The sequence below is a fragment of the Papio anubis genome, unplaced genomic scaffold (assembly GCF_008728515.1).
Source record: "Papio anubis isolate 15944 unplaced genomic scaffold, Panubis1.0 scaffold65, whole genome shotgun sequence".
Taxonomy (NCBI): Eukaryota; Metazoa; Chordata; class Mammalia; order Primates; family Cercopithecidae; genus Papio; species Papio anubis.
Window position 1 is genome coordinate 53,282 of NW_022166724.1, and position 18,009 is coordinate 71,290.

General features: G+C 36.6%; 1 protein-coding gene across 1 annotated transcript in view; it reads left to right on the plus strand.

Moving 5' to 3' along the window:
* Positions 1-9,425: 9,425 nt before the first annotated feature.
* Positions 9,426-18,009, plus strand: part of LOC101025860 (ret finger protein-like 4A) — a 56,031-nt gene continuing 47,447 nt past the window's right edge. The window contains 1 exon segment of the mRNA XM_031662439.1: positions 9,426-9,546. Within this exon segment, the coding sequence (XP_031518299.1) occupies positions 9,426-9,546 (121 nt within the window).

Below are 18,009 nucleotides of genomic sequence, written 5' to 3' on the forward strand. Positions count from 1 at the left end.
TAATATATTTTGGATATTAACCTCTTTTTAAATATATGGCTTGTAAATATTTTCAACCATTATGTAGGTTGCCTTTTCCTTCGCTGTGTAGAAGGTTTTTAGTTTGATGTAGTCCCATTTCTTACTTTTGCTTTTCTTATCTGTGAGTTTGGTGTCACATCAAAATAAGTCATTTCCGGAATTGCCACACTGTCTTTCTCAATGATTGACTAATTTACAGTCCCACCAACAGTTTATAAGTGTTCCTTTTTCTCCACAACCTCACCAGCATCTGTTATTTTTCTAAATTTTAATAATAGTCATTCTGAGTGGTGTGAGATTTTATCTCATTGTAGTTTTGATTTGCATTTCTCTAATAATCAGTGATGTTGAGCATTTTTTTGTCATATGATTATTGGTTGTATCAAAGGCATAAAGACAGAAATACCATTTAACCCAGCAGTCCTACTACTGGGTATATACCCAAAGGAATATAAATCGTTCTATTATAATGACACATGCATGCACATGTTCATTGCAGCACTAGTCACAACAGAAAAACATGGAATCAACCTAAATACCCATCAATGATAGACTTGATAAAGAAAATGTGGTACATACACACCATTGAATACTATGCAGCCATAAAAAAATAAATGAGAGTATGTCCCTTGCAGGAACATGAATGGAGCTGGAGACCATTATTCTTAGCAAACTAATGCAGGAACAGAAAAAGAAATACCTCACATTCTCACTTATAGGTGGGCGCTAAATAATGTGAACACATTGATACACAGAGGAGAACAACACACGCTGGGGCCTTTCAGAGGGTATAGGGTGGGAGGAGGGAGAGGATCAGGAAAAATGACTAATGGTTACTAGGCTTCATACCCAGGTGATGAAATAATCTGTACAACAAACCTCCATGACACAAGTTTACCTATATAACAAATCTGCCCTTGTACTCCCAAACATAAAATAAAAGTTAAAAAAAGAAATCATTTAAAAAGCCAGTATTAGGGACTGTATTTATTATCTTTTCTCCCAGAAGTTTTACATTTTCAGATATTACATTTAAGTCTAATCAATTTTGAGTTGATTTTTGTGTATTATGTAAGAAAATGGTCCAATATTGTTTTCCCCATGTTCATGCATGGGGACACTGTTTTCCCCAATACCAATGTATTGAAGTGACAATCATTTCCTCCCAGTGTATTCTTTGCCCACTTCCTGGAAGATTAGATGACCTTTATCTGCATGTGTTTATTTCTGAAGTCCTGATTCTGTTTCATTGGTATATAAGCCATTTATAGGCCAGTACCATACTTTTTATGACTATAGCTATGTAATAGAGTTTTTAATCTGGAAGTGTGAAGCTTTCACCTTTGTTCTTTCTCAAGAATAGCCCCTGTGCCAAGCAATTTTGAGATTTGTAACTTTGTTCTCATTAAAAACACTGAAATCTTTCTTAATACTGCTTTGGCTATTCAGAGATTTTTGTTGCTTCGTTCTTCTTTTCAGATTGCTTTTTCTATACCGTAAGAATTTTGATAGGAATTGCTTGAAATCTACTGATCACTTTGGACAGTATGGGCATTTTAAAAATATCAATTCTTCTAATTCATGAACACTGTTTTTCCATTTATTTACTTCTGTTTTCAATTTATTTTACCAGTGTTGCCTAGTTTTCAAAGTACAGATATTCCACCTTTTTATCACAACTAGATGTAAGTTTAAAAAAAATAGATTCAGGGAATACATGGGAAAATTTATTGCTTAAATATACTGTGTAATACTGGTCTTTAAGCTTCTATTGAATCCATCATCCAAATAGTAAACATAGTACCCAATAGGCAGTTTGTCAATCTTTGCCTTGCCCCCACCTTCTTTCCTTCCCCCCAGTGTTTATTTTTTCCATCTTTATAAATTTGTATCCAGTTTAAGCTCACACTTATAAGTAAGAAAATGCAGTATTTGACTTTCTGTTTCTGCATCAATATACGTAGGATAAAGGCATCCAGCTGCATTCATATTGCTGCAAAGAACATGAGTTTATTCATTTTTATGGATGCATCATATTCTGTGATGTATACGTTCAAAAATTTTTCTTTAGCCAATCCATCATTGATGGGCATCTGGGCTGATTCTATGGCTTTGCTATTGTAAGTAGTGCTGTGATAGACATACAAGTGCAAACAACTTTTAATGGAACAATTTTTCTAACGCGTGTAGATAGCCAGTAGTGGACATGCTGAGAGGAATGGCAGTTCTATTTTTAGTCAATTGAGAAATCTCCAAATTGAGACTATCATTTCCTCACAGTGTGTTCTTTGCCCCCTTCTGGAAGAGTAAATGATCTTTATCTGCATGAGTTTATTTCTGAAGACTTGATTCTGTTTCATTGATATATGTCTATTTATAGGCCAGTACCATACATTTTTTTATTTTGCACAGGGGCTGAAGTCATTTACATTTCCACCAACAGTGCATAAGCATTCCCCTTTCTCTGCATCCTCACCAACATCTGTTATTTTTGACTGTTTAGTAATAGCCCTTCTGACTGGTGTGAGATGATATCTGATTCTGATTTTGATTTACATTTCTCTGATGAATAGTGGTGTGGAGAACCCTTTCCTATGTTTGTTGACTGCCTGTATGTCTTCCTTTGAGGAGTGTCCATGTATTTTGTCCACTTTTCATGAAGATGTTTGCTGCTTGTTGATTTACTTAAGTTTCTTATATAACCTGGATATTAGTCTTTTTTCAGATGCATATTCTGTGATAATTTTCCCCATTCTTTAGGTTGTCTGTTTGTTGATATTTTCTTTCATGGTGTAGAAGGTCTTTAGTTTAATTCAATTTTTGTTGCATTTGTTTTTGAGATCTTTGACATAAATTATTTGCCGAGGCCAATGTCCAGAAGAAGTTTTTCCTAGGTATTCTTCTAGTACTTTTTTTTTTATATATATAGTAGGAGGACTTATATTTAAGTATTTAAATCATCTTGAGTTAGTTTTTGTTTATTGTGAGAAGTAGGCATTGGGTCTCATTCTTATGTATCTGCGTACCCAGTTTTCCAAGCACCATTTATTGACTACGGTGTCCCTTACTGATTGTTAACTTTTGTCAGTTTTATCAAAGAACAATTGGTTGTAGATGTGTGGCCTTATTTCTGGGTTCTCTATTTTGTTTCACTGATCTATGTGTCTATTTTTGTACCAGTACCATGCTTTTTTGGTTACCACAGGGCCGTAGTATAGTTTGAAGTTAGGCAATGTGATGTCTCTGGCTTCATTCTTTCTGCTTAGAATTACGATGGCTATTTGTGCCCTTTTGGGGTTCAATTTGACTTTTTAAATATGTTCAACTGTTATTTTAGATTCAGAAAGTTCATATGCATATTTGTTACACAAGTATATTGCATGGTGCTGATGTTTGGGGTAAATTGATACTGTCACCCAGGTAGTGCACATGGGTAGTTTTATCAGCTCTTGTTCCTCTCACTCCCTACTTTGGGGTCCAGTGTTTATTGTCCACATCTTTGTGTCCGTGTGTATCCAATGTTTAGTTTCCACTTATCAATGAGAATATGCAGTATTTGGTTTTCTGTTCCTTTGTTAATTCACCTGTGATGATGGCCTCCAGCTGCATCTGTGTTGTTACAAAAGACATAATTTTGTTTTTTATGGCTATATCGTGTTCCATGGTGTACATGTAATACTACATTTTCTTCCTTCAATCCTATGAATGAAAATCCACCATTGATTGGCACCTGTGCTGACTACTTGCCTTTGCTGTTGTGAATAGTTGTCTGATAAACATATGAGTACCTGTGTCTTTTAGATAGAACAATTTATTTTCCTTTGGGCAAATACTCAGTAATGGGATTGCTAGGTTAAATAGCAGTTCTGTTTCTGTTTTAAGTGTTTTTTAATTTGCATTCTCATCAACAATGTATAAGCATTCCCTTTTCTATGCAGCCTTTTGTCTTGCATCAACCAATTTTTTTTTTTTTTTTTTACTTTTTCATCATAGGCATTCTAATAGATGTGAGGTGGTATTTCATTATGGTTTTCATTCTCATTTCTCTAATGATTAGGGATCTGGAGCATGTTTGCTGATTTTTATCGGCCACTTGTATGTTTTATTTTGAGAAGTGTTTATTCATTTCCTTTTACCATTTGTTAATGGAATTATTTGGTTTTTACTTGTAGAATTGTTTAACTTTCTTATAGACTGGATATTAGTGTTTTGCTAGATGCACAGCTTATGAATACATTCTCCTATTCTCTAGGGTTTTCTTTCCGTTGATAGTTTCTTTTGCTGTGCAGAACAGAAGCTCTTTAGTTTAAGTAGGTCTCACTTATCAATTTTTGTTTTTCTTGCAATTGTTTTTGTGGAATTAGTCATACATTCTTTCCTAAAGCTGATGACCAAAATAGTGTTTTCTAGTTTTTTTCCTAAGATTTTTATAGTTAGAGGTCTAATATTTAAGTCTTTGATTCATCTTGAGTTAACTTTTTTTTTTTTTTTTTTTTTGATGGTAGAGGGTAAGAGTCTAGTTTTATTCATCTGCATATGACTGGCCAGTTATTCCACAAGCATTTATGGAATACAGAGTCCTTCCCCTACAGCTAATTTTTGTAGACTTTGTCACAGGTCGAATGGCAGTAGATATGCAATTCTACTTCTGGTTTCTATTTTCTTTTCTGGTTCTTTATGAGTCTGTTTTGTTGGACCATGCAGTTTTGGCTACTGTAGCCATATAATATAGGTTGAAGTTGGGTAATGTGATTTCTCCAGCTTGGCTGTTTCCTTAGACTTGTTTCCGCTAGTCAGGCTTTTTTTGGCACCATATGCATTTTATTATATTTTTTTCTAATTCTGTTGAAAATGATGTTCATAGTTTGACTAGAATAGCATTGAATCTGTAGATTGCTTTGGGTAGTATGGCCATTTTAACGATATTAATTCTTCCAATCTCTGAGCTGGAATATTTTTTCCATTTTTTTGTGTGTCATCTACAATTTCTTTCAACAGTGATTTGTAGTTTTCCTTGTAGGCATATTTCACCTTCTTGTTTAGAGGTATTCCTAGGTACACCTTTTTTTTTCAGATACAGCAAATGAAATTGCATTCTTGATTTGGATCTCAGCTTGAATGTTATTGAAGTATAGAAATGATACTGGTATTTGTACATTGATTTTGTATCCTGAAACTTTATTGAATCAATTTATCAGATCTGGGAGTCTTTTTGAGGAATCTTTTGGGTATTCTACATCTACAGTAGTATCAAAAATGAACAGAGATAATATTACTTCCCCTTTTAATATTTAGATTCCTTTTATTTTTCTCTCTTGCCTGATTACTCTTGCTATCACTTTCAGTACTGTGTTGAACAGGAGTGGTAACAGTGGACAACCTTGTGTTGCTACAGTTCTTAGAGGAAATGCTTCCAACTATTGCCCATTCAGTATGATGTTTGTTTTGTGTTTCTTATAAATAGCTGCTATTATTTTGAGGTTTGTTCCTTCAACATCTAGGTTTTTTTTAGGGTTTTGTTATGAAGCGAGGTTGAATTTTATCAAATGATTGTTCTGCTTCTATTGAGATGATAATATGGTTTTTGTTTTCAATTTTGTTTATGTGATAACAGAAATTTATTGATTTGCCTACGTTGAACCATCCTTGCATCCCAGGAATAAAGCCCACTACATTGTGATGAATGATGGGCTGTTGAATGTGGTTTAGTAGAATTTTGTTGAAGATTTTGGCATCTATGTTTATCAGGGATATTAGGCTGTAGTTCTCTTTTTTTGTTGCGTCCTTGCTAGATTTTGGTATCAGGATTGGTATCAGGATTATACTGCCTTCAATGAAAGATAGGAAAGAAACCCTAATTTTTTGGAAGCTTCAGTAAAAGTGGTACCAGCTCTTCTTTGTACATCTGTTAGCATTTGACTCACCATTTATCTGGTGCAGGGCTAGATTCTTTTGCTAGGATATATATATTTTTTTAAGTGCTGATTCAATTTATTAAGTCATATTTGGTCTCTTAACGGTTTCAGTTTCTTCCTAGTTCAAACTTGGAAGTTTGTCTGTTTCCAGGAATTCATCCATTTCCTCTCAATTTTCTTGTTTGTGTGTATAGAGGTATTAACCCATTTAAGCCTGAGGCTGCAATTTTTTTTAAGTTTTGCAATCAGACTTTGGTGATGACCTTGAGCAGTAGGATATAAATAGCTCCCACATGCTTATTGTTCCAATAATGGAACACTAGGAATACTTGCAGTCTCTGAGGATCTTTTGTATTTCCTTGGTATCAGTTGTAATGTCAACTTTGTCATTTCTAAGTTTGCTTATTTTGATCTCTCTCTCTTTGTTAATTTAGCTAATAGTGTATCAATCTTTTATATCTTTTCAAACAATGAACTTTCCAATTTGTTGATTTTCCGTATCTATTTTTATTTTATTTTATGTTCTGGAGTACATGTGCAGGGTGTGCAGGTTTGTTACATAAGTAAATGTGTGCCATTGTGGTTTGCTGCACCTATCAATCTCAGTATCGAGAAGTAAGTATCAACCTATCACCTAAGTTTTAAGCCTAGCATACATTAGCTCGTTTTCCTCTTGCTCTACCTCCAACCACACCCCCTGACAGGCCCAGTGTGTATTGCTCTCCTCCCTGTGTCCATGTGTTCTCATTGTTCAGCTCTCACTTATGAGTGAGAGTGTTGATTTTTTAATAGTTATTTGATTACAATTTTATTTCTTCCTGCTTTGATGATAACGATTTCTTCCACTCAGCTAGCTTTTGATTTAGCTTGTTCTCATTTGTCTAGTTCCTTCATTGTGACCTTAGGTTATTAATTTGGGATATTTCCCTTTTAGATGTAGTTGTTTGGTGCTATAAACTTTTTTCCTAACATTGCTTTTGTTATATCCCAGAGGTTTTCATATGTCATATTTCTATTTTCATTTGTTTCAAATAACGTTTTGATTTCTGCCTTAATTTGTTTACCTAAAATTCATTCAGGAGTAAATTGTTTAATTTCCACTTAATTATGTAATTTTCATAAGTCCTCTTGGTATTGATTTCTATTTTTATTCCACTCTGGTACAATAAGATGCTTTGCATTATTTTGATTTTTTAAATGTATTTATTATCACCTTATGATCAAGAATGTTGTCAAACTGCTCTGTGTACAGATAGAAAGAATGTGTATTCTGTGGTTGTTAGGTAGAATGTTATTTAGATCAATATCAATTCCATTTGGTCAAATATTCTATTTAAGTCCAGAATTTTTTTGTTCATTTTCTGTCTTGATGATCTGTCTAAAGCTGTCAGTGGTGTGTTGAAGTCTACCACTATTATTTTATGGCTGTTTTTTTAAAAATATATATTTAGTAGTAATTGTTGTATAAAGCTGGGTGCATATGAATGTATACATATTTGGATAGTTATATTTTCTTGTTGCACTGAACATTTTATTATTAGGTAATGCCCTTCTTTGTCCCTTTTTGTTACTATTGGTTTAATGTCTGTTTTATCTGATACACAAAGAGTGTGCCCTTCTATTTTGTTTTGTTTTGTTTTGTTTTCCATTTGCCTGATAGATCTTTCTCTCTCCCTTTATTTTGAGTCTATGTGTGTCATTACATACGAAGTGAGTTTTTTGAAGCCAGCAGAATGTTTGGTCTTGCTTTGTTATCTAATTTACTACTCTCTGTCTTTTAAGTGAAGTATTTAGGTTGTTTACATTTAAGATTAATATTTACATGTGATGTTTCATTTCTGTTATTGTGTTGTTATCTAATTGTTTTGTAGATTCCATTTTGTAGTTGCATTATAAGGTGTTTGGGCTTTCTACTTACATGTGCTTTTATCATAGGAAGTATCATCCCTTTATTTCCATATTTAGAAGTCCTTTAAACATTTATTGTAGATCCAGTGTGGTGGTGATGAATTTCCTTATTGTTTTCTTGTATGTGAAAGACTTTATTTATCCTTCATTTATGAAGCTTAATTTGGTCGGATGTGAAATTCTTGGTGGAATTTTTTAAAGCTAAAAATGAGGCCCCAATCTCTTCATGTTTGTAAGGATCTTGCTGAGAAATCCACTGACAGTCTGATGGGATTTTATTTATAGGTAATTTGATCTTCTTTCTCACTGCATATAAGATTTTTTTTTCACATTGACCTGGGATAGTGTGAGGACTACATGCTTTGGGGATGGTCATATTTTATAGTATCTTGAAGGATTTATCTACATTTCTTATATTTTGATGTCAACCTCTCTAGCAAGATTCAGAAAATTTTCTGAATTATACCTTCAAATATATTTTCCAGGTTGCTTGCTTTTTTCTTCTTCTCTGTCAGGAATGTCAAAAAGTTGTAGGTTTGGTCACTTTACATAGTTCCATATGTTTTAAATACTGTGTTTATTTAAAAAAAATTTTTTCTTTATTTTTGTCTGACTGAATTAATACAAAATACCAGTCTTTGAGCTCTTTAATTATTTCTTCTCTTTGGTCTAATCTATTGTTGAGGCTTCCACCTCTAGGTTTGCCTGGATTTTTTTTTTTTTTTAAATTCCAGAAGTTCTATTTGGTTCTTCAGGCCATGGTAGGCAACTCTGCAGTCTGTCCTCTGTTGCCGGGGTGTTGCTCCTCTATGTAGAGATGAAGATTTGGGCCATGTGCTTCTTTTGGTTTTGATGCTACTGTTAATAAGATTGTTTGTTTAATAACCTTCTTTGAATAGTCTACCTGTTTTTAGTGTATAGAAATGCAACTGATTCTATAGGTTGATTTTGTATCTTGTTATTTTACTGAGTTCATTTACTAATTCTAACTGCTTTTTAATGGAGTCTTTAGGATGTTCCATATGAAAGCTCTAATCACCTGAAAACAGAGATAATTTCATTTCTTTCTTTCCAATAAAGATGTCATCAGTTTATTTTTTGTCTGAGTGCTCTCGCTAAGGCTTCTATTTCTATGTTCAATAGAAGTGACAGAAGTGAGCATCTTTGTCTTTTCCCTTACCTTAAATAAAAACTTTCAGTTTTTCTTTGTTGGGTATTATATTCACTGTGGGTTTTTCATATATGGCTTTTGTTATGGTGAAGTAAATTTACTTTATTCCTAGTGTTTTGAATGTTTTTATCATGAAAGTGTGCTAAATTTTGTCAAATGCTTACTCACCTTCTATTGATATTATCAGATAGTTTTATCTTTCATTCTGTTAATGCAGTATATCACACTTACTGATTTTCATGTTGAAGCTTTCTTGCATGCCAAGTATAAATCCCACCCGATACAACTATTTGTTGCATCCTGGTAATGGTGGGTTGAAGTCATGACTCAGAAGTCTGGGAGTTGGGTGAAGAAAAGTGGCAACACATCCCTGGTATTGTTGGGTAACAGCCAAAATTCAGGTCCCGGGGATGGGTTGCAGGACAGGGCAGTCCAGCTCCAGTCTTGAAGATCGTGAGAAGCTATGGTATTTTGATTCCTGTAGGGAGAGCACAGTGGTGACTCAGGCCTCTGGGGCCATGGATCAGCCCTGTGACAGCTCCAGTCCTGAGCGGGAGACACAGTGGTGGCTCCTTCTCTGTTGGGGAACACTGCACATGGATTCTGGGAAGTTATCAGCTAGGCATAGCACTGTGAAAACTTCAGGGGTCCCTGCTGGCTAAAGCTGCAGGTAACTGTGATGGTGAACAGGACTGCTGGTATCCTCTCCTACTTCCCTCCCCCTCCCAAAAGTGGAAAATCCCTTTGAGGGGATCACCCTTAGTTACGGTCTGCTCTGGAGTGGGAGATGGGCTGATGTTGATAAAAACTTTTCTACTCTTTTCTATATGACCATCCTCTATTCTTGTACTTCACAGGGTTTCTGCTGTTTCCTTGTTGCTTGGAGTATTCTGAGAGCGACTTTCTTGATTTATAGTCACTTATTAATTGTTTTTGTGGTTTTTGGTAAACAAGTGTAAGGATGTTTCATTCCGCTCTATTGCTAATGTCCTCTACAAAAAAATAAAATTATCCAACTCATGTGTAATAGGTGATTACCATGTAACAGACACTATATTGGGTCATAAGAAAGGTGGCATTCTAGCCATAAGAATAGCATGTAAAAAGAAGCACACTGCTATATATAAGAAACTGAAAGATGACCAATGTGACTGGAGCCCAACGAGTGAAAGGAAAAGTGAAGTGAAATTTGTCTCATAAAATGTATGGGTAGATAAATGAAAATAGTAAGTGAATTTTGCGCTTTCAACTTAGGTATCTAGGTTCTCACATTGGGACTGATTAGGTTGATGGCTCAGCCCATGGAGAGTGAAGAAAAGCAAGGTGAGGCAATGGCCAACCCTGGAGTGGTATGGAACCATATAAACACCCATCCCCAGGCAAGGGAAGTGGTGAGGGATTGTGCAATCCAGCTTGGGAAGCCATGTTTTTCCCACGGACCTTTGTGACCTGCCGACCAGGAGATCCCCTCGTGAGCCCACACCACCAGGGCCTTGGGTTTGAAGCACAAAACCATGCAGAGTCTCGGGAAAGTGGCCACTCCAGCACACACAGAAACCCAGGAGTTTTGCATACTCTGGCCCAGGGAATTCTGACGAGGTGGGGGATATATCTATGCATTCCCCTAGTAAGGGGGCTGAAATCAGGGAGCCACACAGTGTGTTGTTATGCAGGCCCCACTCCAATGGCACCTCACAAGTTAAGACCCACTGGTTTAGAATTTCAGCTGGCCAGTGGCAGCAGGCTGGAGACTGCCAGAGACCGATTGAGTTCTTAGGGGTAAGGAAAGCCACCATCTCTGCAGTTTGAGTCAGCCATTCTAGCCTGCTGGCTCCAGGGAGTCCAAGAAGTCTAGACGAGAACTCTGATATCTCCCTGGGATGGAGTCCCCAGGGGCAGGGGCAGCTGCAATCTCTGTGGTTTAGCTGACTTAGTCTTTCAAGCCTGCTGTCTCTACACAGTCCAGGCAGTCTGAATGAGGGCGATTTCCTTCAGTGTAGTTCACCCACTCTGCCAAGGGACAGCCAGACTGCTTCTTTGAGTGGGGTGTTGATCTCATTCTTTCAGACTGGGTGAGACTTCCCAACAGGGGTCTCCAGACGGGAGCATTAGGGCCAGTATCAGGTGGTTGCTCCTACAGGAGCATTAGGGCTGGCATCAGGTGGGTGCTCCTCTGGGACAGAGCTCCTAGAGAAAGAAACAGGCTGCCATCTCTGCTATTTCGTAGCCTTCACTGGTGATATCTCCAGGTGTGGGAGGAAGTGAGGCAATGAGGATCTGGAATGGGCCCCCAGAAAATTACAGCAGCCCTACATAGGAGTTGCCTAAGTGTGGAAAGAAAAACAAACAGAAAGCAACAACAACAACAACATGAATAAAAAATACCCCACAAAAAACCCATTTAATGGTCAGCCACCACAAAGATCAAAGGTAGATAAGCCCACAAACATAAGAAAGAATCACTGTGAAAATGCTGAAAACTAAAAAATCCAGAGTGCCTTTTCTTTTCCAAATGACCACAACACCTCTCCAGCAAGGGCACAGAATTTTGTTGAAGCTAAGATGCCTATATTGACAGAAGTAGGCTTCAGAAAACGGGTAATAACAAACTTCACTGAGCTAAAGTAGCATGTCATAACTGAATGCAAAGAAGCTAAGAATCATGATAAAATGATACAGGAGCTGATAACCTGAATATCCAGTTTAGAGAGGAGAATAACTGAACTGAGGGAGCTGAAAAACACAATCTGAGAATGTCACAGTACAATTACAATATCCATAGCAGAATAGAGAGCAAGCAGAGGAAAGAATCCCAGAGCTTGAAGACTATCTTTCTGAAATAAGTCAGGCAGACAAGAATAGAAAAAATATTAGAAAAGAATGAACAAAACCTCTGAGAAATATGGCATTATTTAAAAAGACTGAGTCTACAACTGAATGGGGTACTTGAAAAAGATGAGGAGCATGGAATCAAGTTGGAAAATATACTTCAGTATATTATCCAGGAGGAATTCCCTAACCTACCAAAGACAGGCCAATGTTCAATTTCAGAAAACCTAGAGATCCACAGAAAGATACTCCACAAGAAGATCAGCCACAAGACAAACAATCCTCACATTCTCTATGGTCAAAATGAAAGAAAAAAATGTTAAGGGGAGCCAGAGAGAAAGGCCATTTCACTTACAAAGGGAAGGCCATCAGACTAACAGTGGATCTCCCAGTGGAAATCCTACAAGTCAAAAGAGATTGGGGCCCAATATTTAATATTCTTTTAAAAAAAACATAAAATTTCTTATTCTGCCATATTCAGTTTTATAAGTGAAGGAGAAATAAGATCTTTTTCAGACATGCAAGTGCATAGGGAATTCATTAGTATCAGGCCTGCTTTGCAAAAGCTCCTGAAAGAAGCACTGAATATGGAAAGGAAAAACCATTACCAGCCACTACAAAAACACACTGAAGTACAACAACCAGGAACACTACGAAGCAAACACATAAACAAGTCTACAAAATAACCAGCTAGCATCAGAATGACAGGATCAAATTCACATATAACAATACTAACCTTAAATGTAAATGTGCTAAATGCCCCAATTATAAAACACAAAATGGCAAGCTGGAAAAATAGTCAAGACCCGTTAGTATTCTGTCTTCAGGAGACCCATCTCATGTGCAAAGACACACTTAGACTAAAATAAAGAGATGGGGAAAAATTGACCAAGCAAATGGAAAACAGAAAAAAGCAAGTTGCAGCCCTAGTTTTTGACAAAACAGACATTAAACCAACAAAGATCAAAAGAGACAAGGGCATTACATAATGGTAAAGGGTTTAATTAAACAGGAAGAGGTAACCATCCTAAATATATATGCACCCAATACAGGAGCACCCAGATTCTCAAGCAAATTCTTAGAGACCTACAAAGAGACTTAGGCTCCCGCATAATAATAGTAGGAAATTTTAACACTACACTGACAATATTAGACAGATCATTAAGATAGAAAGTTAAAAAAGATATTCAGGACCTGAACTCAGCTCTGGATCAAGTGGATCTGCTAGATATCTACAGAACTCTCCAACAACAACAACAACAACAACAACAAAAAGAATATACATTCTTCTGATCACCACATGGCACTTACTCTAAAATAGATTGCATAATCAGAAATAAAACAGTCCTCGACAAATGCAAAATAATTGAAATCATAATAATCTATCAGACCACAGCACAATCAAATTAGAACTCAAGATTAAGAAACTCACTTAAAACCACACAACTACATGGAAATTGAGCAACCTATTTCTGAATGACTTCTTGGTGTATAATGAAATTAAGGCAGAAATAAAGAAGTTCTTTGAAATTAATGAGAACAAAGAGACAATATATCAGGATCTCTGAAAGGCAGCTAAAGCAGTGTTAATAGAAAAACTTATACCACTGAATGCCCACATCAAAAAGCTAGAAAAACCTCATATCGACAACCTAACATCACAACTACAATAACTAGAGAACCAACAGCAAACAAGTCCCCAAGCTAGCAGAAGACAAGAAATAACAAAATCAGAGCTAAACTGAAGGAGAAAGAGACATGAAAAACCCTTCAAAAAATCAATGGAGAGCTGTTTTTTTTTTTTTAAAAACAGTTATTTTTTTAAAATATACTTTAAGTTCTAGGGTACATGTGCACAATGTGCAGGTTCGTTACATATGTATACATGTGCCATGTTGCTGTGCTGCATCCATGAACTCGTCATTTACATTAGGCATATCTCCTAATGCTATCCCTCCCCCGTCCCCCCACCCCACAACAGGCCCTGGTGTGTGATGTTCCCCATCCTGTGTCCAAGTGTTCTCATTGTTCAATTCCCACCTATGAGTGAGAACATGTGGTGTTTGGTTTTCAGTCCTTGAGACAATTTGCTCAGAATGATGGTTTCCAGCTTCAGCCATGTCCCTACAATGGACACGAACTCATCCATTTTTATGGCTGTACAGTATTCCATGGTGTATATGTGCTGCATTTTCTTAATTCAGTCTATCATTGATGGACATTAGGGTTGGTTCCAAGTCTTTGCTATTGTGAATAGTGCCACAATAAACATACATGTGCATGTGTCCTTATAGCAGCATGATTTATAATCCTTTGGGTGTATACCCAGTAATGGGATGGCTGGGTCAAATGGTATTTCTAGTTCAAGATCCTTGAGGAATTGCCATACTGTCTTCCAGAATGGTTGAACTAGTTTATAGTCCCACCTACAGAGTAAAAGTGTTCCTATTTCTCCACATCCTCTCCAGCACCTGTTCTTTCCCGACATTTTAATGATCGCCATTCTAACTGGTGTGAGATCTCATTGTGGTTTTGATTGAATTTCTCTATAGACAGTGATGATGAGCATTTTCTCATGTGTCTGTTGGATGCATAAATGTCTTCTTTTCAGTGTCTGTTCACATCCTTTGCCCACTTTTTGATGAGGTTGTTCGATTTTCTTCCTGCAAATTTGTTTAAGTTCTTTGTAGATTCTGGATATTACCCCTTTGTCAGATGGGTAGATTGTAAAAATTTTTTTCCCCATTTTATAGGTTTCCTGTTCACTTTGAAGGTAGCTTCTTTTGCTGTGCAGAAACTCTTTAGTTTAATTAGATCCCATTTGTCAATTTTGGCTTTTGTTGCCATTGCTTTTGGTGTTTTAGACATGAAGTCTTTGCCCATGCCTATGTCCTGAATGGTATTGCCTAGATTTTCCTCTAGGGTTTTTATGGTTTTAGGTCTAACATTTAAGTCTCTAATCCATCTTGAATTAATTTTTGTATAAGATGTAAAGAAGGGATTCAGTTTCAGCTTTCTACTTATGACTAGCCAGTTTTCCCAGCACCATTTATTAAATATGGAATCCTTTCCCCATTTCTTGTTTTTGTCAGATTTGTCAAAGATCAGATGGTTGTAGATGTGTGGTATTATTTCTGAGGGCTCTGTTCTGTTCCATTGGTCTATATTTCTGTTTTGGTACCAGTACCATGCTGCTTTGGTTACTGTAGCCTTGTAGTGTAGTTTGAAGTCAGGTAGCGTGATGCCTCCGGCTTTGTTCTTTTGGCTTAGGATTGACTTGGCAATGTGGGCTCTTTTTTGGTTCCATGTGAACTTTAAAGTAGTTTTTTCCAATTCTGTGAAGAAAGTCATTGGCAGCTTGATGGGGATGGCATTGAATCTGTAAATTACCTTGGGCAGTATGGCCATTTTCACAATATTGATTCTTCCTATCCATGAGCATGGTATGTTCTTCCATTTGTTTGTGTCCTCTTTTATTTCATTGAGCAGTGGTTTGTAGTTCTCCTTGAAGAGGTCCTTTACATCCCTTGTAAGATGGATTCCTAGGTATTTTATTCTCTTTGAAGCCATTGTGAATGGGAGTTCACTGATGGTTTGGCTCTCTGTTTTTCTGCTATTGGTGTATAGGAATGCTTGTGATTTTTATACACTGATTTTGTATCCTGAGATTTGCTGAAGTTGCTTATCAGCTTAAGAAGATTTTGGACTGAGACAACGGGGTTTTCTAAATATACAATCATGTCATCTGCAAAGAGGGACAATTTGAGTTCCTCTTTTCCTAACTGAATACCCGTTCTTCTTTCTCCTGCCTGATTGCCTTGGCCAGAACTTCCAACACTATGTTGAATAGGAGTGGTGAGAGAGGGCATCCCTGTCTTGTGCCAGTTTTCAAAGTGAATGCTTCCAGTTTGGGCCCATTCAGTATGATACTGACTGTGGGTTTGTCATAAACAGCTCTTATTATTTTGAGATCCATCCCACCAATACCTAATTTATTGAGAGTTTTTAGCATGAAGGGCTGTTGAATTTTGTCAAAGGCTTTTTCTGCATCTATTTAGGTAATCATGTGGTTTTCGTCTTTGGTTCTGTTTATATGATGGATTACATTTATTGGTTTGCATATGTTGAACCAGCCTTGCATCCCAGGGATGAATCCCACTTGATCATGGTGGATAAGCTTTTTGATGTACTGCTGGATTCGGTTTGCCAGTATTTTATTGAGGATTTTTGCATCGATGTTCATAAGGGGTGTTGCTATAAAATTCTTTCTCTCTCTCTCTCTCTCTCTCTCTCTTTTTGTTTTTTTTTTTGTTGTGTCTCTGCCAGGCTTTGGTATCAGGATGATGCAGGCCTCATAAAATGAATTAGGGAGGATTTCCTCTTTCTCTATTGATTGGAATAGTTTCAGAAGGAATGATACCAGCTCCTCCTTATACCTCTGTTAGAATTCGGTTGTGAATCCGTCTGGTCCTGGACTTTTTTTGGTTGGTAGGCTATTAATTATTGCCTCAATTTCAGAGCCTGTTATTGGTCTATTCAGGTATTCAACTTCTTCCTGGTTTAGGGTTTGGAGGGTGTATGTGTCCAGGAATTTATCCATTTCTTCAAGATTTTCTAGTTTATTTGTGTAGAGGTGTTTATAGTATTCTCTGATGGTAGTTTGTATTTCTGTGGGTTCAGTGGTGATATCCCCTTTATCATTTTTTTATTGTGTCTATTTTATTCTTCTCTCTTTTCTTCTTTATTAGTCTTTCTAGTGGTCTATCTATTTTGTTGATCTTTTCATAAAACCAGCTCCTGGATTCATTGATGTTTTGAAGGATTTTTTCTCTCTCTATCTGCTTCAGTTCTGCTCTGATCTTAGTTATTTCTTGCCTTCTGCTAGCTTTTGAATGTGTTTACTCTTGCTTCTCTAGTTCTTTTAATTTGATGTTAGGTGTCTCTTGTGGACATTTAGTATATACATTTACCTCTACACATGCTTTGAATGTGTCTCAGAGATTCTGATATGTTGTATCTTTGTTCTCATTGGTTTCAAAGAACGTCTTTATTTCTGCCTTCATTTCATCATGTACCCAGTAGTCATTCAGGAACAGGTGGTTCATTTTCCATGGAGTTGAGTGATTTTGTTTGACTTTCTTAATCCTGAGTTCTAGTTTGATTGCACTGTGGTCTGAGAGACCGTTTGTTAATTTCTGTTCTTTTACATTTGCTGAGGAGTGCTTTACTCCCAACTATTTGGTCAATTTTGGAATAAGTGTGATGTGGTGCTGAGTAGAATGTATATTCTGTTGACTTGGGGTGGAGAGTTCTGTAGATGTCTATTAGGTCGGCTTGGTGCAGAGCTGAGTTCAATTCCTGGATATCCTTGTTAACTTTCTGTCTCGTTCATCTGTCTAATGTTGACAGTGGGGTGTTAAAGTCTACCATTATTATTGTGTGAGAGTCTAAGTCTCTTTGTAGGTCTTTAAGGACTTGCTTTATGAATCTGGGTGCTCCTGTATTGGGTGGGTGCATATATATTTAGGATAGTTAGTTCTTCTTGTTGAATTGATCCTTTTACCGTTATGTAATGGCTTTCTTTGTCTCTTTTGATCTTTGTTGGTTGAAAGTCTGTTTTTTCAGAGACTAGGATTGCAACCCCTGCTTTTTTGTTTGTTTGTTTTGTTTTCCATTTGCTTGGTAGATCTTCCTCCGTCCGTTTATTTTGAGCCTGTGTGTGTCTCTGCACATGAGATGGATCTCCTGAATAAAGCACTCTGACGGGTCTTGGCTCTTTATCCAATTTGCCAGTCTGTGTCTTTTAATTGGAGCATTTAGCCCATTTACCTTTAAGGTTAATATTGTTATATGTTTATTTGATCATGTCATTATGTTGTTAGCTAGTTATTTTTCTCTTTAGTTAATGCAGTGTCTTCCTAGCATCGATGGTCTTTAAAATTTGGCATGTTTTTGCAGTGGCTGGTACCAGTTGTTCCTTTCCATGTTTAATGCTTCCTTCAGGAGCTCTTGTAAGGCAGGCCTGGTGGTCACAAAATGTTTCAGAATTTGCTTGTCTCTAAAGGATTCTATTTCTCCTTCACTTAAGAAGCTTAGTTTGGCTGGATATGAAATTCTGGGTTGAAAATTCTTTTCTTTAAGAATGTTGAATATTGGCCCCCACTC